The sequence below is a fragment of the Spermophilus citellus genome (genome assembly GCF_964194105.1).
Source record: "Spermophilus citellus genome assembly, chromosome: 4".
Lineage (NCBI taxonomy): Eukaryota > Metazoa > Chordata > Mammalia > Rodentia > Sciuridae > Spermophilus > Spermophilus citellus.
In genome coordinates, this window is record NC_138185.1 from 216,418,327 (window position 1) to 216,440,335 (window position 22,009).

A 22,009-nucleotide genomic window follows, 5' to 3' on the forward strand; every position below is an offset into this window, starting at 1 on the left:
TCTTTCTCTCCTTCCCTTATGTATTCTCATTACACATACATCTTACTCTTTGATATCATCTAATAGGCCTCTGAAGTTCTATTCTTTTTTACCTCCATCCCCCCACCCCCCTTTTTTTAACCTTGGACACTTACTATTAATCTGTTTTCAAGTTTGATATCCCATCTCATGAATTTTTTTTATTTCAGAAGTCATATTTTTCAGTTCTAGAATTTCCATCTTATTCATCTTTCATTGTTTTTGCTTTTCCTGCTGAGACCTGCCATTTCTCTGTTTAGTGTTTCATGCTTTGAAAGTGTATTTTGTTTTACTTCATTGAGGATAGTTAGAGCAACTGCTCTAAATCCATGTCTGTGAGTTCTGACATCTGTTTTATTTCAATATTGGACTAGATTGACTTTCATTTCTTTTGAGAATGTGTTTAATTTTATTTGTTCTTTTTTGGATAATTTTGAATCCTATACTGGATGTCTTGAATATTAAAGTGTGGAGACTTTGGATTCTAATACCACCCCCCCCCCACACACCCAATTACTATGTTTTCTTTATTTCAATGGGTCATTTTCTTAGTTGGAATTGAAATGCGAATTCTTGCTCAGGTAGTAGCTTGTGACTCTGTTCAGATCTTTTCTCTTAAACTGGTGTATATCCCAGTGTATTATTTTGCACTTGTATGATTCAGGGGTCAGTCAGAGAGGTAGATGTGGAGAGTTTGGGATTCCTTTTCTGTTCCTGCTCCCTTTTAGAATTTCCCCATTTGCATGAGCATTCAGTTTGCTAACTTTCCTTTTCTAGTTTCCCAGGCTAGAAAACTTGAGGGTTTTCCTTGTCTGCCCTTACCTTGTGTGGTCTGAATACTTTATTTAGTCCCAGAAGCCAGAAGCCACTTGGTTCCCTCCTGCCCCTCCTTTTCCTGGGAGCTTGAACTCTGTAAATGATGGCTTCTGTTCATTCTCCTGTAACTTTAGGTGGCTTTTTTTTTTTTCCTTTTCCCATTATGTGAAGCTTCTTTAGTTATTTTCTGTGGGAGGAAAAGGGCTCATTGGTAGAGGTTTAGTTTATCATAACCAGAAACTGCTTCATTTCTTTTTAATTTTTAAGAATTTCTCCTTTACCTGGCTGGGGATATAGCTCAGCATAGAATGCTTGCCTGGCATGCATGAGGCCCTGAGTTTCATCCCTAGCACCATGGAAGTGTGAAAGAGTTTCCCCTTTCTAGGCCTTATTTTTCTTAACTATTACTCTTTGTATTTACTCATTCTTTTATTTTTGACTGATTTAGTTTTAATTTTTGAAATATTTCTTTCCTTTCTAATTCTCTCCATAAAAATTTTACCTTTCTTTTCAAAATCTTTCTTTTAACTGATCACTTAATTTCAGTGTTTTACTAATACAGTTTCAACAATTTCTTATTTTTTCTAATTTTTTTTTTAAATTGTAGATGGACACCATGCCTTTATTTGTTTTTATGCATTGCTGAGGACTGAACTCAGTGCCTCACATGCCAGGCAAGCGCTCTACCACTGAGCCACAACCCCAGCCCCCAATTTCTTAATTTCTTTTAGCTTGTTTTGAAGTCTAACATTTCAAAAAAATATGGCTATGCTGTAATTTTCATCTGTTTAGCAGATATGTGTACATCTTATTCTCATTTTCTTTTTTTCCCCTAAGTTATTTTATTTTTTAAATGGAGAAACTTTATACATACTTATTGTGTACAGTATTTTGTTTTTAAATATGTATTTACTGTGGAATGGCAAAATTGAGCTAACTAGTAAATATATTGCATGTTTTCTGTGGTATTCTTTTTCTTGTGTTGAATTTGTATGGGATTTTATTTTATTATGATTTCTTAAAAACTTTTAAATTAACATTAATGTGTGTGATTTGTTTTTTTTTAAACATCAAATTGTATATTTTATTTATTTTTATGTGGTGCTGAGAATCCAACCCAGTGCCTCGCATGTGCCAGGCAAGCGCTCTACCACTGATCCACAAGCCAGCCCTGGGATTTGCTTTTGATAATTTTTTAGGTGAAATATAATTTTTTCTGTAATTTTTAAGAAGGAGCAATGTAATATTAGGGCCCCTCTTCCATGTATTTATTTACTTATTTTTTGTAACGTGGTTAAAAAATATGCCCTTATTCTTTTTGAGATATGCTTTCTTTGGTTCTCTTCTCTCCTGCATTTATACTTGCTTTTTTATCTAGTGTCCTTACACTGTTTAATCTAGATTCTATTCCCGGTGGCTTCTCCATGCAGCCTTTCTTTGAAGGTAGCTTTGTTTGGCTACTTTGGATTGAGAGGCTCCAGCACCATCAAATCTGTCACCTGGAGAAACCCTTTGCTTGACGGCTGTTTTTGGATTAGACCACCATGGTTTCCAGTGAGTCCTTTTGACCATCTGGGAGGACTCCTGTCCTGACAACCATTTTCTTTCCTTTTGTGACTTCCTGCAAGGATGCTGATACCACATGGGTGTGTCTCTGACCTAAGTTTGTCTTTCCGTTTTATGTGTTTCATGAGGTAGACATTGTTAGTCTTGTTATCCTCATTGATATGTTAAGTTTTTTTTTTTAGATTGTTTTAGTTGTAGTTGGACACAATACGTTTAATTAATTAATTAATTATAATTACTTTCATTTTTTGTTTTTGATACCAGGGATTGAACTCAGGGGCACTCAACCACTGAGCCACATCCCCAGTCCTATTTTTATTTTATTTAGAGATAGGCTCTCACTGAGTTGCTTAGGGCCTCACAGTTGCTGAGACAGACCTTGAACTCATGATCTGCCTGTCTCAGCCTCCCAAGCTGCTGGGATTACAGGTGTGCGCCACTGGTGCCTGGCTTTAATTTATTTATTTTTATGTGGTGCTGAGTATTGAACCCCATGCCTCACACTTGCCAGGTAAGTGTTCTACATTGAGCTACAACCCCAGCCCGATCTGTCTAGTTTTTTAATTATAATATATGCATACATTCACACAATAAAACAGTATAATTTGATCAGTTTCATTCCCCATTCCCTCCCCTTTCCCTCCCCTTGTTTCTCTTCTTCTATTTTACTGGTCTCCCTTCTATTTTTTTCTTTTTTAAAAAATTTGTTCCAATCAGTCACACATGGCAGCAGAATGCATTTGGACACACTGTACAACAAATGGAGCACAGCTTCCCATTCCTCCTACTGTATAGGGTGCAGTCACATCAGTAGTGCAGTTATACATGTACATAGGGTAAATAGGGGCTGTCTCACTCCACTGTCCTTCCCATCCCCACCACCCCAACCTTCCTGTCACCCCCCTCAACACAGTCCAAGTTCCTTTATTCTCCCCCACCCTCCACTATGGATCAGCATCTGCTTATCAGAGAAAACATTCAGTCTTTGGTTTTTAGGGATTGGCTTATTTCACTTAGCATGATATTCTCTAGTTCCATCCATTTACCTGCAAATGTCATAATTTCATTCTTAATTAAAGCTGAATAATATTCCATTGTGCATACATACCACATTTTCTTTATCCATTTGTTGAAGGACATCTAGGTTGGTTCCATAGTTTAGCTATTATGAATTGAGCTGCTATAAACATTGATGTGGCGTGTCCCTGTAGTATGCTGATTTTAAGTCCTTTGGGTATAAACCGAGGAGTGGGATAGCTGGGTCAAATGGTGGTCAATCTGTTGAGTTTTAATGGGAGGCCTTGTGTTGGCTCAAAACTGTGCTGCTGCCATTGCCCTCTTCCCAGAAACCTCCTCTTTTAGCATATTTAAGTTGACTCATTTTTTAAAAATGGCAGTTGCCTTTAGAACCAGCCTTGTGACGATTCACCCACTCTCAGTTTCTGGGTCAAAATAAAGACAGGCAGCTCTTTTATTCCTGAAAAAAAGAGTGATGATCAGGGGTTGTGATTGTGGCTCAGTGATAGAGAACTTGCCTACCACTGGGTTTGATCCTCAGCACCACATAAAAATAAATAAAATAAAGGTATTGTGTCCATCTACAACTAAAAAAAAAAAGAGTGATGATCAAACTTGTAAATATGGGAGCCTTGGCATTATTATGTTTTTCTTACCCTTCTGAGGTTATGCTTGTTCTTCAGTTTTTTAAAATTAATTAATATGATATTTGGATAACAAAACTATAAAGAAAAGCAAGAGAGGGATATCAGAAAAATTCAGAAACTGTGTCTATAGTAAGACAGGGGGATAAAATCTGAGATAGGTACAGGTGAGATACAGAAAATGTTCTGTCTTCTAATCTGGGTGGTAAGTAAGTGGGTGTATATATATTACTGTTTTTGTAAGTGTACACATAATTATATACCCTCTTTCATATCATGTAGACATTGTACTAAATGAAGTCTGGGAAGTTCTGGATTTAGCTTACTTGAGAGCTCTTCCCTGGGATGTCACTGAGCAAGGTCAGAAGTGAGCCCTAGGAAAGAAGGATTCATCCTGCTTGGGGTTTGGTAGCTACACTGTAAGCTGGGAGACCCCTGGGGAAAATGTGGTGGGGTAATGGGTTGCTTTGTATTTTCTGCTTAAGCTCAACATGACCTACCTTTACCTCTTAGAAGTAGGTCAAAACAGAATACTTCTTTGGGGGCAAAATGGGTGTCCTTAGCTATTTGAGAATTTTGTGGAGTGAGAACTTCATTGAACACATAAGAATCTGAACCCAACTTGCCCAGGTATTCTGCTTTTAAAACACAGTATAGTGGGCATGGGCTCTTGATGATGGGAACTTGAACATTCTCTCTCTTGAGCTCTGTTACTCTGGTCTTGATTGATTGCCCTCTCTGCCTGACATACAATTGAGTCTTTCTTATTCCAGGAGAAGGGCTGGCTGGTATTCATGATTTGTAGTTTGCATGAATATAGAATTATAATTTGGGGATGTTTTGTTTTCAGGGTTTTGAAGGCATGGCTTCAGGATTGTCTTGCTTCCTGTGTTGCTTTTGAGGAGGATTAGGCCATTTTGATTCTTGATCTTTCCTAAGTGATGCAAAACATTTTAGAAATACTAGAAGTATATGGAATCTTTTCTTTGTCTCCAGTGCCTGACATTTTGCAATGATGTGCATTGTGGTGTTTCTACATTGTAATGAGTCCTCTTAATTTGCTACTATCTAAAATTTTTTAAAATTTTGTTAATGATTTTAACCCTTCTGCTTTTGCTATTGTCTTTTTCTGGAATCTCCTGTACTAATCATCTCCCAGATTTTGGCTCTTTTTTTTTTTTTTTTTTGGTGTACTTTGGTGAAATTTCCTCACCTGTTTCTTCTGACCTTTCTGTTGATTATTTCTGGGATTATTTCTGTTTTTAAAATGCACAAAATCTTTTTTTTTCTTTGTATGTCATTTTTTCTTAGTATGACAACATTCATTCATGGGTAGAAGATCCTCTTTCTGATATTAATAACAGTTTTTTTTTGTTTTTGTTTTTAGTACCGGGGATTGAACTCAGGGGCACTTGACCACTGACCTTCTGAGAGGCCGCATCCCTGAGCCCTATTTTGTATTTTATTTAGAGACAGGGTCTCATTGAGTTGCTTAGTGCCTCGCTTTTTGCTGAGGCTAGCTTTGAACTCACAATCCTCCTGCCTCAGCCTCTCAAGCCACTGGGATTACAGGAGTGAGCCATCACACCCGGCTTAATATCAAGTTTTTAAAAAAGGTTTTCTTCTTCTGTATAGACCTTCTTCCTGAAAGTTGATTTTCTGTTCCTTCTAGTCTGTCTTACATGTTGTAGGCTTTCTTTAGATGTCTGTCCATTCCTTGCTGTCTACTCATGATTAAGGGTTGGGCCAAGAAGCTGACCTGAGCATCTTGGTAAATCATTTATCAGAGGAACCCCTGACGTCATTGTCTTTAGATCTGGCCTTTTTGGTCAGGTTCACAGAAGGAAAGAGGAAAGAAGAGATGTCCAATCTCCAGCCTAAAGGGTAAGAGTCTGGCTGATAGGTGTTGGGGGTCAGATGTCTGCTCAGCTCTGCGTTTACCATTCACAGTTCATATAACCAGCAGACCTTCTTGGTTTATGTAGGTTGCTTCTGTCTTCAAATGTGTGTGGTCTGCTTTACAGAGTCCCTCTGATGTACGTTCTTTCTAGGTAGATTCTTCAGATCTGCTGAGCTGGGGAGAAATGTCCCCTCAGGGATGTGAGGAAAGGGAGAGAATTTAGGGTTCTAATTTCTCTTAAACTCTTTTCAGCCATCCTGCCTCCTCCCCCACCCCTTTGGCACCCTTACCCCTTCCCTTCACCTCTAGTTCCAGGCTAACTTATGCTGTTTGTTTGGGGCCTTTTGAGAATTCTGAGAGGCACATGCCTTGATTTTTTTTTTTTTTTTTTTTTTTTAGCCTTCTGTGTTGCTGGCCTGAAGAAGATGATTGTTCTGCCCAGTCAACTGCCAGTTGCCTATTGGTTTTCAAGCTTCCAAAATTATGTTGTTTTGTGCCTTCTTGCTTGTTTCTTCTTTCTTGTTGTCTTAAAAAATTTCTTTTCTGCAGTTGAGTGGCATTTCAGGTGTGTGTGGTTTGATTGTCTTCATTTAGTAGACTTAAAACCTCTTCTACTTTTTAAGCCTTGTTGTTTTTTTTTTTGTTTGTTTGTAGTACAACTAAGAATTGAACCCACCAGAGCCTTGCTCATGCTAGACAAGCACTCTACCACTGAGCTACTTCCCCAACCCCATTCCATTTTATTTGAAATAGGGTCTTGCTAAGTTGCCAAAATGGTCTCAAACTCCTCCTTCCCCAGCCACCTGAGTAGCTGGGATTATAGGTGTGCAACTCCAAGCCTGGCTTTCTCTTCTTTTGTCTTAGTATCATCTCTTCTGAGAGGCCTTCATTTAATACTCTATGTAAAAAAGATATTCTCTGACTTTTTTTTGCTTCTCTCTCTAACCTCTTATTTATTCTCTATTTTAACCCTTTGCTTATTTCTTTGTAGACCTTTAAAAAATACTTTTCCTTTTTGTTCATTTATCATGCTTTCCCATCTGCTACATGAGCTCAGGGGCTGTGGTTATATTATACAGTATTATTTTCCCAGGATTTGGCAGATAGTTGACCCTCAATAAGCATTTGCTGATTGAGTGAAATTACAGTTATACATTACTGAATGAATTTTTAAATATATTTTTAGTTGTTGATAGACCTTTATTTTACTTAATTATATGTGGTGCTGAGAATTGACTCCAGTGCCTCACACATTAGGCAAGCGCTCTACCACTGAGTTACAACTCCAGCCCAGATTGAATGAATTTTAAAACTGATAACTAATTCTTCAGTTTTCTTATCTATAAAAATAATAATGGCAGGGGAATAAAATCAGCATCCACATCATAGGATGGGTGAAGCTTACTAGAGTCAAAATTCTTTTTTTGTGTGGTAAAGTGCTTAGAATAGTGCCTGTCACATGGTAAACATGCCAAAAATGTTGGTTGTGTTTTAGAAATTCTTCAAAAATGGTCTTTAAAGAGGTACAGTTTTATATTTAATTGTTCAATTTTGATCAAATTAAAGAAAATATTGTGATATAATGGACTGAATTATTCTTCAATATTGTATACTACACCCTGAAAAAGATGTACATCTGATTTTAGTTCCAAGTTGATCATGAATCGCCACTGACTTTAGTACTGTTGTGAAATGGAATATTTTTCCACAAGAGAGCAGGATCCCAAATATTTCCCGGTGGTTGTCCACATAGGCAGCTATTTGAAAACAGTGTTGGCTGTGATTCCTCTTCTTATTGAAGCAATTCTGGGATATCTGTGTCTGAGGGACTAGAATCTCTTTTCAGCACAATCATTTTCTTTTGAAATTGGACCACATAGATTAGATGGATGTTTTATAATTCCAGGTATATCTTCAGTATTAAATGAAGATGTAGAAACTTAAAGAATGATTCGTAGCCATCAGCCTCTGCATATCTCTGAAATTATTTAATTCCCACCAAATTGCTCCTCAGTTCTTCAAATATCGATGATTTTTATTTTTGGAGGGAACATGGGTCTTGCTAAATTGCCCAGGCTGGCCTCTAATTCATGAGCCTGCTGCCTCAGCCTCCCAAGTAGCTGGGGTATAGGCATGTGCCCTGTGCCTGGCTTATGAGGTTTTTTTTTTTTTTTTAAAGAGAGAGCTTAGTGCCATTTAGAAACAAGATTAAAGCTTTTTCTAGTTTTCATGTGTTAAATCCATGTGCCCAGATTTATACTTTCTGGAACTTATCAGCAATGCTCCTTTTCCTTCCCCTGAAATTTCAAATACTGTATTCACATGCTTTGTCACATGGCAAATACAAGCTTGTAAATCATTCTTTTGATGGGTAGGAGGGGCTGCATAAAATTTGGACTCAAGTTATTTAATTCTATTTATTTATTTATGGTACTAGGAATTGAATTCTGGGCTACTTTGCTATGGAGCTATATCCCTAGCATTCCCTCACCCCTCTTTAAACATTTTGAGTGAGGTCTTGCCAAGTTTCTGAGGCTGGCCTGGGCTCTGCAATCCATCTGCCTCAGCCTCCTGGGTTGCTGGGATTATAGGTGTGCACTGCCATGCCCAGCCATATTTAATTTAAAATCTTGATCTGAAGAATCTTTTTAGTAAACTTTAAAAATGTGCTTCTATGACCTAACTTGATTGCATCAAAATAGGATAATCACTAATATCCCATAAACACTCAGCTTGAAGAAAATTCTCTGCCTTTATCACTTTCTCCATCACACCATGAAATGAATCTGACTTTCAAAATTCCCAGCTGGAGTTTTCCTGACCAATAGCACTAGAAGCTGGAATAACTAGCTTCTATTTTGATGTGCATAAATTCTCCCCATTCCCTTCTGTTTTATTGCAATGTCCCATGTCTGGCAAATGTTGTGTGTCCACATTCAGAACTTTCCTGATTGATGAGTGGTTAAGTCTTACAATTCATGTGTGAAAGCTAACTGGATGATTTTATGTATATATGCATTTTTTTTAATATGCTAAAAATGTGCTGTTGGTCACAGTTCTAGTGTTCCTCTTTTTGCTGACACATCAAAAAGTGGCTATATCATTTACCTCTCTGTGACCTTGGGCAAGGTACTTAACTTGTGTAAGCTATGGTTTTCTCACTGGTAATATGGGAATCACAATGCAACCATTATTTTTATGTTTACTAATGTTCAGTGAAATCAGAATTTAGAATTATTATTGTGACTATTGTGACCTTCTCAAGGATGAGAAGTGCGTCTTATTTATTGTTGATATATTAGCACCTCAAAGTGTCAATCAGTGTCTAATGAATAAGAATGTTGATATCTTTTCCTTTACCTTTGCTGCTTAACTTGTTTATTGTCTAAAATTCCCTAGAACTCCTGACATATTGCTTTGCACAAGTCAGATGCTCAAAAACTTTATTAAATAATGTATGAGGAAATACTTTGAAAAATATAAACGTTATACAAATGTTTGATTATGATGGAGTCAGTTGCCAAAGAACCCTGGGTATTCTTTGTTGACCTTTCCTGTCTGCTGAAAGTGCCAGGTAAAATTGCCACCTGGACCCAAACTGACTGCAGAATATATATGTAAGTATGCAAATATTTGGAAGAGCTTAAGGAGGCCATGTGTGGTTCTGACATCCTCTGCACAGGGTTGGCTTTCTACCTGTGTATCCTGTCCCATCACCCTTCATTTGTATCTTTTGTGAGGTTTTGCTTTCAGTGAGAGGGTGACCTTGCTTAACAGAGGAGTAACATTCTTTGATCAAGGATTTGCAAAGAGCTCTGCTTCACCACTAGAATTCTGAAAACAATGTTTTGTTTTCCCCAGATCTTCATTTCTGAATATCTTATTATTAGCAACATTTATTTATTATTCTTAAAAATATGAGGATGAATATAGAACGTAGTTTCAGTGTCAGATGGCTGCAGTAGAGTGTGTGTGTGTGTGTGTGTGTGTGTGTGTGTGTGTGCACAAGCAGTTATACTTGATTTTTCTGATGCAAGGTCACTGGTGTGTCTTCCTTCCCCCACAGGTTTTAGGAACAGAGTATTAGACTGAGAAAGGAAAGGGAGAGGAATCCATGTGTCATGGCTGATTCTGATCGTAGTTTATTGTCTATTCTGTGCCAGGCTTTGAACTAAATAGTTGATATGTGCAATATTTTAAAATCCTTATAGCAAGCCAGTGAGATAGATATCCTTACCTTTATTTTATGGATTAGGAAATTGAGGCTGAGATAAACTCCTTACTGTATCCACATTCTCATAGCAAGTAAGTAGAAATTTATCCAAATTCAAGTGAAACTTGGGTTTTAGTTTTGGTTGTGACTTTTATTTTCTATATGACTTAGACTCTCGGTGCCACCATTTTTTTCACGTGTAAAATGGACTTTTCTCTTTGTGTGTGAAAAGTTGTAGTTGTTGGGGAAGGATTAGGGAAGGGGCTAACATGACTTTTGTTTTTTGATACTGGGGATTGAATTCAGGGGCACTCGACCACTGAGCCACATCCTCAGCCCTATTTTGTACTTTATTTAGAGACAGGATCTTACTGAGTTGCTTAGTGCCTCAGTCTTGCTGGCTTTGAACTCATGATCCTCCTGCCTCAGCTTCCTGAGCTGCTGGGATTACAGGCGTGCACCACTGTGCTTGGCAGTTGATATGACTCTTGTAGTAGCTGCATTAAGTTACAGATGTATAGTGAAGTAAATGATGAAAGGCTTGGAGATGCTGGACTGTGGAGCTGGAAATGGAAATACAGAAACTACATGGCCTGTACTCTCTCTATGTTCTCATGGTCTTCCTTAGGAGTCTGGTGAGTGGGGATTATGCCTACGAATCTGGAAGGGTATGTGCAAGGGGTGCATGTGGAATTTGGAAAATACCCTTCACAAATCTTGTTTGGATTCTGATATTAAGGGATTTATTTGTTAATTTTGTTGGATGTGATAACAGTACTATGGTTATAAGCATCTTTATTAGTCAGAGATTATACTAGAGTATTTATAAGTGGAATAATATGATGAATAGGGTTTTTCTTAAATACTCAAACAAAAAAAGGAGGAAAAATGGAAGGGGACAGATAGTTACCACTGAAGCTGAGTGATGGGCGCCTTCCAGTTCTTATCCGACACAGGAAGGGAGCCTAACTCATTCTAAATAGAGTAGTGCCTGTTTTAGCTGCACCAAGCCTTGTGTTTTTTCCACTTCTTCTCCTAAGTTTATTTCCTAAAAGATCCTTCCCAATGATATGCCTCTGTGAAGGGTGTGTCACTTATGCTTGGAGGCACATAGCTGAAACCTTGTCAAGACTGACCGACTGACTCAGAATGAAGAATGCCTCTGCTCCGACTACTGTCTGAGCTGGTCATGTTGGGAATGGGCCCATATCCTCCTAGGATCTGAAGGCCAAACTTGGTTTCACACAGCTGGGTCCTTAGAGTGGGCTTTCTGTTTGTTCTGCTGCCTCTTGGAATAGATATTCTCTGCTCTCACTCCGTCCTTGCAGATATTATATCATCTCATCCTTCCAGTCAGCTGTCAGCCAGATCAGCTCCATGCCCCAAAATGGATAGTGGTGGAATTGGGGGGTTTGGGCAGAAAGTGACATAATTGGTTCTGTGATACAAATTGTTGTTTCTATAAGTACTAAGAATTAGAGAAAAGTTAGCATCATATCCATGATCCAAAATTAGTCCATGAAAGCTATTTTGTTACGTTGGGTAATATGACATATTCAACAAACATTTATTTAGAAACAAACACTTATTAAATGCTAACTATGCAAAGATAAAGGAGATATTTCTTTCTTCTCCTCCTCCTCCTTTTTCTTTTTTTTGTACCTGGGATTGAATCCAGGGATTCTTAATGGCTGAGTGATATCCCCAGCCCTTTTTATTTTGAGACAGGGTCTCACTAAGTTGCTTAGGGCCTTGCTAAGTTGCTGAGATTGGCTTTGAACTTGAGATCCTTGTGCCTCAGCCTCCCCAGTCACTGGGATTATAGGCATGCACCACCATGCCGGGCTAAAGGAGACATTTCTAATAGCACAGTGGAGGAGACAGCCATTGAGTTAATGGTTATGCAGTAAGTGACATGACAGAGGGAAACTCTAGGTGCTATGAATGTGCTAAGGAAGTACATCTAATGTAGCTTGTGTCAGGGAAGTAGTTGTAGTTGAGCTTTGAAGAAATTTTAGGAGTTGGTCAAGCAGAGAAGTATAAATTTTATTCCTATAGTAGAGAGTGTGCACAAAACCATGGATGAGTAGGAGCATTGTGAGTTGGAACTTTTGCAAGTTAGTGTGGCTGAAACCTGGTTCACATGAAAAAGAACAGAAGATGAAGCTTGACAGTTAAGTAGGGAGCCATTTTTGTTGGGTGTCATATGCTAAGATAATTGTTTGGACTCCAACAAACAGCAGAGAAAGACAATATGAATTTTAGAAAAGTCACTCTGGATGTCATGTGGAAAAAGAATCAAAAGGGAATAAGTCTGGTTATCACAGCAATTAATCTAGGCAAGAGGTTGTTTGAACTTGAATTAAGGTGATGTTAGTTGGATGGAGAAAATAGTAGATCCTAGAGATGATATTTAGATAGAATCAGTAGGACTAATAAGTAGAATCTATTAGGGGAGACACAAGCATAGTGGATAAAGACTGATGTGCTGTGGTGCTTATGGAGGAGGTCCAATTTCCTGCTGATCCTCTCATCAAAACAAGAAGTTAAAAAGGTATCACGCAAAATTGTTTACTTGAATGATTATGATGAATTGTTATGGCAATCCATATTTGAGAAATATGTCCAAATACTTTTTGTTTATATCGTCATTTCTTAATGGAAAGGTTAGACTGAAAAGAAGGTGCCCTAAAAAGGAACAATGACAGCAGATCCTTTGAATCTTAGGCTTCATGTAATGCTAGAAGAAATCAATAAAAAGTAAGATGGAATTAGAACATATATTATCAAATCTACATTAATAACCAACATTTGCAAAAAATGTGAAGTACTATTTTAATTTCTCAGTTGGCAAAACCAGAACAGAACAAAATAAATAAGAACCCCCGAGGCTCTAAGATATTAAATGGTTTGCCTGAGGTCACACATAGCTATAGGTGAGAACTCCTCTATCCAGGGCTCTCTGCAGGGCAGCAGGATAACTCTAGGACACATGCCTAGCCTGGTAGGGTCCAAGTAATGAAAAGTAGAATCACAATGGACAATCTGAAGAAAAAAATGTCTACCACAAATGATACTAAAGCACCTATAAACAGCTTTCGAATATGTATCAAGAGAAGTGATTATTCTGGAGTTCTGTTGGAATGAGAGACAGAAGGAAATAAATCATGAAAATAATTCTGCATTATTTACATATTATACAGGTATATTTTAACAGAAGTTATTTGTGTAAATGCTGTTATAATTTTAAATAATTTTTTAGAAAGTATCCATAGACCATAAGTTAGTTTACATTTAAACTTTCAACCTATTCCAACCACTGTGGTACTGCTGGCCATCTGCTATGTGCCTAGAATTGTGACACATTCAAAGGGAATTACATATGAAATATAAGACAGTTCTGTCTTCAAGGGTCTTAAAATGTCAAGGAACCTGGATTTGCAAACATGAAACTAATTTGGAACCATCGAATGTAGCTTATACTCAGTGAAATATGTATATAATGAAGTAACAAAGGAGGCAGGTCAGTAGTGCCCTGGATTCAGAAAAGGGAGATATCAGTGATGCGTGGAGTCAATTAGAGACTTCATGAATGATGTGACTCTTAAGATGGACCTTGAAGAATGGAAAATGATTTGATTTCATGGAGAGGGCTAATTTCAAGGAAATAAACTAGTTTTTAGACTAGTTTATATTGAAAAACAAATAGAACAACTAATTTGTATCAACAAACAAATAGAAATTTAGTTTAATAGTTTATCTCTTGACTACAATGTTACTTAATGAGATATTGAAAACAACCTAAATGTCAAACAATACAATAAGGGAAGTATTTCTAATTGAATATTATTAAATGAATAAAAATAGAGAATGTGGTCCAGTAGAAAAGCATGGCCCACAGCCAGTTAAACTATCAGTTCTATCACTTACTTAGGGCACATCACTTACTGTTTTTGAGCTTTGGTTTATTCAGCTTTAAATTGGAATGATAATACCACATGGAAAAGTTATTGTGAGAATTAAAAATAATGTTTATAGAGCACCTTGTACATAATGGATACTCAATATATGTTATTATTCATGCTTAATGAGATATACTCTGCTGGAAGGTACTAGGTACTGTTTTCTTGAAGGGCAGTTTCTCAATTTTTCCCAAAAGTTTGAAAATGGATATTTTCTACTTGACTCAGTGATTTCATGATTGAAAATTTATTCTAAGAAAATAAAGAGGGCTGGAGTTGTAGTTCAGTGGAAGAACACTTGACAGGCACATGTGAGGGACTGGGTTTGATCTTCAGCACCAAATAAAAATAAATAAATATAATAAAGGTATAAAAAAAGAAAATAAAGATATGTGCATATTTTTGAAAATATATTCTTTCCAGCATTGAATAGAACCATGAAAAATAACCTCAAGTCTCATAAATAATTGATGAAATAAATTGTGATTCACTTCAAGAAGAAATTAAAAGGCGATAAAATAATGTAGAAAGGAATTTCATGTATAAATTAAAAAAACAGATTCTGAAACTATATACAATTTAATCCATTTTTATAAGTATATAGTTATGCAGAGAAAATGTTAATTATGGTTTGTCCCTGAGTAGTGAAACTTTAGGTGATTTTTATTTTCTTCATTGTGCTTACCTGATTTTTTTTTTTTTTTTGCTTTGATGATAATGAGGATAGATAAAACTTAAAAAAAAAAGAATGGATCACTTTTAAGCATACTTAGTGACATAAGGAAATGTTTAAGATTTAAAGAAAAAAGATTCAAAGTAACTTAATCTCTGAATCTTGGTTTTGTGACTGTTTCCTCAGAAAAAGTAGCAAAGCTTCCAAGAAAATGGTGGGGATATAATGGGGCGAAAGTAGCTGAGAGTGGACATTAGATTTTTATGTGCACATAAAAAAATCATCAGTTTCTTGGTGATGGATGAAAATAATCACTTCTCAGACTCGTTTTGTTTTTTCTTCATTTTCATCACAGCTTGAACAGTTAGCTTTCTTAACTATAAAAAACAAAGTTTTAATTGCTGTAAAAAGCCACTCTCCCTCTCTGCCTATTTTCCTTTCATCTTTATGAGGAACTCAGTCCTTGCTAGGCCCTGGGGATCCACAGTAGTGAGCAAGAAACATAGTTCTTGGACCTCTCTGTCCTTTTTTTTTTTTTTTTTTATTTGCACCAAGCAGGTTTTGAACTCAGGGGCGTTTAACTACCGAGCCACATCCCCGGCTCCTTTCTCACTGAGTTGCTTATGGTCTTACTAAGGAGCAGAGGCTGGCTTTGAACTCCTGCTTTAGCCTCCCAAGCTGCTGGGGTTACAGGTGTCTACCACTGCACCTGGCTTCTCTCTGTCCTCTTGAAAGAGATTATGAATCTCACCCAAGTAAATGTACAATTACAAATTGTGCTAACTACTGCAAAGACAAAAAGCAAAGAACAAAAAAACCAAGTAGGGTGTTTATATCAAAGAAAAAAGGGGCTGGGGATCTGGGTATCAGGTCAGACAGGAGGTTAACAAAAATCTCCCTGAGGAAGCAGCAAGTATAGTCAGGCAAAATGTGGAGGGACAGCACTCTAGAGACGAGAGCATGCATCAGGTTTTCAGGTAACGAACAATTATGTGTATTAAAAAAACAAAAACAAAAACACAAACTGGGCAAGAGCCACTGAGTCTGGCCCTTGAGACGCAACACCAGATTGGAAGAAGGCCTGGAATCTTGTATGATACAGGAAGGGTTTTGGATTTTGTCCTGAGGGCAGCAGGCAGCCATTGAAGGATTTTAAGCAGAAAGTTATGTGAAACATTTATAATTTAAAAGATCTCTGTGGTTGTTCTAAGGAGAAACTGAAGAGAGGCAAGAGAGAATCCAAAAGATGAGTCTGGAGGCTTTGGGCATGGTCAGGTGGTGGTGCCAAGTGAAAGATGAAGAACAGAAGACAGTTTGGAAGTGTATTTTGGGATAGTGTGGCTGGGACTTAGTGATGGATTGTGTTCTGTGGGGAACAGAGATCTTCCAGAACACTTTGTGTGAGTAGTGATTTGTAGATTATCAGAGGATGGAGATGATTTCTTTTGGGGGAGGAGAGAATTCAGTGGTGGACATGTTTACTTTGAGATATCTATCTGTAAGATCACCAGGTAGAGAAATTGAGTCTATGACGCTTATTATTTAAAAGGTCTGTGCATATGGGATGTATATATATGTATGTATATATGTATATATGTACACATATGTTATGTACTTATTATGATGATTATAATTATTATTACTATTTATAAAGAGTATTTGGCCCATAGGTAGTACTGAATGGAAAGATTGGTCACAGAAAGGACATTCAGAGAGAAGAGCAGAGAGGGTAGGGTTGAGTCCTGATGAATTCTGACATTTAAACTTCAAGTAGAAGAGGAGGTAGCAAAGCACTTTGAGAGGGATGCATTAGGGATGTGTTCCAGGGGAGGAAGCCCAGGAATGTGATGTCAGGGAAGCCAAGGGGAGATGTGTTGAGGAGGAGGACTGACTGTGGCATGTGCTGAAAGGTCTAGTCCTGCGATGGAGGACTAGGTAGGACCCGCTGGTTTGGGAATCTGGAGGCACTAGATGATTACTGGGAAAGCAGACTCAGTGCAGTGGTAGAAGCATGAGCCAGACTGGAGAGAATAGGGGAAAGGAGAGGAAGTGAAGAAGAGACAGGAAGGTGGGTTCTACTCTTCAGAATCTCTGAAGGCAGACTCCAGTAGCTGGGGGGAACGGGAAGGAAAGGGGAGGGGTTTCTTTTGTTTTTACCTTTGAATCAGGACATTCTATAGTTTGTTTAAATGCTGATGGCAATGATTTAGTAAAGTGTGAGAGATTTATATTGTAGAAGGGATGGCTGATGGATGGAGAGCTCACGGAGAGCTGATGGACTGGTGTTTGATTGGACAAGGAAAGGAGATGTAAGTAGGTCTTTGACACCTTCTATATGTCAGGTATATGCCATGCTAAGTGATTTGCACAGTTACTGATTTACTATTCACCATAGCCCTATTAGGTTGATATGAATATCCCCATTTTATAGAGGAGGAAACTGAGGTTAAGTGGAGATAGAGCCAAGGTCTTAATTCAGAACTGTTTGATTTCAGAGTTCATACTCTTATAGGATTTCCTCTGTGATGGTGAATTAGTTTGCTCTTGCTGCCATAAAAGTATCATTTAAATTGAAATTTATTCTCTCACTGTTCTGGAGGCTTGCAGTCCAAGATCAAGGTGTTGGCAGGTTTCATTTCTCCTGAGGCCCCTCTCCTTGGCCTGCAGATAGTCGCCTTCTTCTTATCCTCACTTGGCCTTTCCTCTGTGCCTCCTGTGTGTCCTAATCATTTCTTACAAGAACACCAGGCAGACTGAATTAGGGCACACCACCATTTCGGCTTCATTTTAACTTAGTTACTTCTTTAAAGGCCTTATCTCCAAATGCAGTCGCATTTTGAGGTTAGAGTTTCAGCATATGAATTTCCAAGGAACATAATTCAGTCCATAGCAGATGACTTCTTAAAGCGTAAGAAAAGGGGCAGCCCTGGGCAGTCCTGAAGAGTATGTAATCATAACTGAAGAGCGTAGAAGACTGTTAGAGAGATGTGGCCTTAGAAGCAGTTGAGGTTGGAGATCATTTGCATCTACCTATCCTGCTCAGCTAGCAGCAGTAGTCAGTGTACGCGTGAGTGAAGAACAAGAACTCTGCGCTCCAAGGAGGCTGCTGGGTGTGCACAAGGCCTTATTAACCAAACAACTGACAATCTTTTGTGTGCCCTGTTAAAATGCAAATGAGTTTTACTGATATCCTCAGCACAATTACAAGTTATGGTTTGCCAAGGACCTTTCTGGATGTTCTCAAATAGTTCGAAACATGAAGATGAAATCTCTGACTGCATTCACCACTACACAGATTACCTGGAACATTTTTCCCAGCTTGTTCTATAAGCTGTCTTTTGTAATTACTATTTTGTTCTTTCTCTCCCCTCTTCTTTCTTCCTTTTCCCCCTACCTTCATTCATCAGTAATTTAATGAGTACCTAATAGGTGTCTAGCATTAAGGTTAAAGATCCAGTATACGTATGTACATATACTGAACATATATGTACATACACACTGCACACACACACATATATACACGTATATATCTAAGTGATAAGTGCTTTATTAAAGTGTCAATGAATCCTGTGAATATATTGAGTACCTACTAAATGACAGTGTGTTAGGCTTGGGATCCAGGCCTGAGTAAGATATAGTTGCTGCCTTCAAGAAATTTTATAATCTGGTATAGAAAAATTAACAGGTAAGTGAAAAAAGATAATACCATGTGAGTTTGTAAGATGTTAAAAGATCTCAAAGAAGACAGGGCCTCTAGTTTGCTTTCTCATGCATGTTTAGATACCTATTGAAAGGAGCTATTACTGCATTTTCACAAAAGGATATAAAAAGAACACTCGTTTCACAAACATTTTTGAGTTTTGTATTTGTTGTAGGGTGACAGTTGTAGCTTGAATTATGAGAAACCATTGAGTTGGGGGATCTACAACTTTTCTTTTCTTTAGAGCTCATTGTCCACACTATCAACTCTTTTTTAGGTGGTGGAACAATTAATGGTAATTAATGGTATACCTGACACACTCTACAGAAGCCTGCTAAGTATTAAGACTTGAGAAAAGCTGCAATAACAAAGCATTATTGTGATAGTGGGCGAGCAGAGAGCGTAGGCTGGCCTAGCGTACACCTCGGATACTTAGGATTTAGAACTGTGTATTAACAGGGGTTTCTTGTACTGTGATTTTTAAAAACTATGATGAACAGCAGATTAAAAATACTGAGAAGAAGATGGTTTGCAGATTATGTAATTGATATATTTTCAAGTATCACCTATTTGTACCTTACCTCAGGAAAATAAGTTGTTTACAACCAAACACTCATGGAGTTAATTAAGATGGACATAAATGTGTTGCTTTCTTTGGAGCTGATGCGCTATACAAACTGAAAATATTATTGTCTGCAGTTTCAACATTTCTCTGGGAGAATGCTAACCATATTATAGAAATGGTTCAGGAAGTAGAAGGGAGAAAAACAAATCTGATAAATGGTGTATGTAGATTGTAGGTTCAATGATTAACCTAATAATGTCTGAAGATTGCTTTGATGTCATGCAGTGAACATTGACTGTGCATGTTGACTTCATTTCACATTTGTATTCTAGATAGTATCATAGTGGAAAGAGCACTGGATTGGGAATCAGGAAAGTTATAAGATAGTCTAGCTCTGCCATTTCTCCCTTGTGTGTCTCATTTCCCCATCTTTAAAATGAAGTGGTTCTGGGAAATGGCCTCTGAGCACCTCCCAGTTCTGATATTTTATTGTTCTGTGATTCTACATCCCATGCCTATCAAAAGCATTTTGACTTTCTTTAAGTTGCTTAAGACAGCATTTCAGTTAGAATGTATCCAGCTTATTTCCATGGGCTATTGGGAACAGCAAGGCCTTGCTTCTCCAGGACTTGATATATCTTCTGTTAACCGCTGACAGTGAGCCATACCACCTAAAAGGCTCCTTTGGTAGCCTTAAAGATTGAAAGGACAAATGGACAGTATTGAGAACTCTGTGGAAGAGGAGACCAGAGAGACGTTGATCATCATGGCTCCTTGGGATTTGCAAAGAGGAATGACTAGAACTGGGCCATTCACTACTGCCAGGTCAAAGGTCAGGTCAGGAATGTGGACAATGCTGGTGACTCCAGGTAGGTCTAGGAGGGTAAAAAAAAACCAAAAAAAACCCAAATACCTATTTAGTCCCTCCTGAATCTTGAGAAGATCTGGGCAGCCAAGCTCAGAAAGCAATTAGGAAGTTTCCTAATTTATGAAATTCTTTGGAAGAAAAGTATGACATTTACTTTTTATATCTTTATTACTACACAATCATTATATTCTTACTTAATACCAAACAGATCTACTCTTGGGATTAACTAACATGCTTTCATGGTCACTTATTGAATTAAAAAGTCTGATTTTAATTGATGCTATTATGCAATGGATTCCCTATTTTTTAAAAAGGATTTTTGGAGTGTAGTTGAAAGATCTTCAAGTTTTTCCCTTCAATTTTAGTTAAGCAATATTAAATATAATTCTCTGGTGACAGAGATTTATATCTATTATTATTTTTCTAATAATAACTAATTTGGGGGTAATTAGCTGCTTGTAGTATTGCTTTTCTTAGTGATTAAATAAAGGAATGGAATTTGTGAATAGCATATTAAATTAGGTAACTAAAATAATTTGTGTGCTGAATACAATAAGAAATTAAAAGACTTTTGTAATTGTTCTAGCATGGAATTTCAGTAAAAATTCACAAATATGTTCTGTAAAATACTGATTAAATTAATAACTATGTCTAATACATATTACAAGATGATTCTTCTTCTTCTTCTTTTTCTTTTTTTTGCTTTTATCTAGTTGCTTCCAAGATCCGGTACTTGCAGGAGTATCATAACCGGGTTCTTCACAACATTTATCCTGTACCATCAGGAACAGATATTGCAAACACCTTGAAATACTTTTCTCAGACCTTGTTAAGGTAAGCCTTAAAATAGCCTCCACTTTGAGAGAATTATTAGGTAGTACTGCTGAATTTATTGGGACCTAGATTTCTATTAAACTGAAAGTTTTGAAGGACATTAAATTTTCTAGTGCTCTGCCAGAAGAGTCTGGACACCAGTTCTCTGGGTGTATATAGCAGATCAGATCCCAGGCCTACCTGGAAAAATGGATTGTATGGCTGTTGCCTGCTTTTTCTCAGTTGAATGACTTGTCAAGTGATAGATAAGTGGTGAAAGTTCTGTCTTTGGCACTAAATCAGTGTGGGATTAAAAGAAAATCTTATATTGCTTAAAATCAATCTTTTGGTCTTATCATTAGTGTTTCCTACTTCCCAATATTACCTAATATATGGTAATAATAGTTATTTTTTAACCTGCGTAACACTTCAAGTGTTTAACATGTTTTACTATTGATAACAGAAATTCTGTGGAGTTCAAGGAAACATAACAGAAGCTCTTGTTGTACTGTCTACTTTTACTACAAGGTTGAACCCAAGAGCCTTTTGACTTTACACTTCTCATTAGAACAAGTGAACAAAGGTGATTTTTCAAGCAAAGCCTCAATTATTTTGGGGAAATAACTGCAAAGAAGTCAGAATACCCCACTTCCCAATTAAATTTCATGGCTTGGTCTTTTCCATCACAATGTTCTTCTCCTTCAAGTCTGATTTTCAAAATACATAATTTGATTTGCTACTATCTTGTCTCTTCTAGCTATAACACAGCAGATGTTTTCTAAATTATTTGGAGAAGAACGTAAATTGGAATGATTGTAATGGCACTGGAGTTTCCAGTGCTCTGTGACTTTGCTGTGGGCAGGTTGTATAAAAGAAGCTGTATGCCAGCAGGTTGGTCACTAGTCTTCTGCAGCTCCTGTCTCTCAGCTCTCCTTTTTCTTTGGAGGATCTTTTCATCTTTAGAACCCTTAGTATTGCTGTTCTAGATTGAAGGGATTCTGTTCATTGATGCATAGATGCCAGATTTGCATAGTAAGTTTAGGACCCTGTTATAGGATATTTCCCTTCTTTTCAAATTGCAATATATAATTAGCCCTGTTCTTATAGTAATAATCAGATAAATTTAAGAATCAAGGTATTTGACTCTATTTTTTGAATTCTCCTTTTTGTTTTTGAGGTTGGGGTTCTCAATGGGAAACACTTTTCCTTTATCACAAGTTCAGAAAGTCTCAAAGTAAGAGACACTTTGCAGTA

At 37.3% G+C, this 22,009-nt stretch overlaps 1 protein-coding gene across 4 annotated transcripts in view; it reads left to right on the top strand.

Annotated features, from left to right (window-relative positions):
- UNC79 (unc-79 homolog, NALCN channel complex subunit) overlaps nucleotides 1–22,009 on the top strand; it is a gene marked incomplete at both ends in the record, with an annotated part of 264,901 nt that overhangs the window by 19,726 nt on the left and 223,166 nt on the right. For 2 of the 4 annotated variants that reach the window (XM_081289015.1, XM_081289016.1), the window contains one exon: nucleotides 20,664–20,776. Coding sequence is in view for 1 of the 4 variants with exons in the window: in XM_081289013.1 (XP_081145139.1) it covers nucleotides 19,787–19,943; nucleotides 20,656–20,776 (278 nt within the window). Of the gene's footprint in view, nucleotides 1–19,786; nucleotides 19,944–20,655; nucleotides 20,777–22,009 lie in introns of those variants that run through there. The other 2 variants (XM_081289013.1, XM_081289012.1) reach the window with 2 other exon arrangements.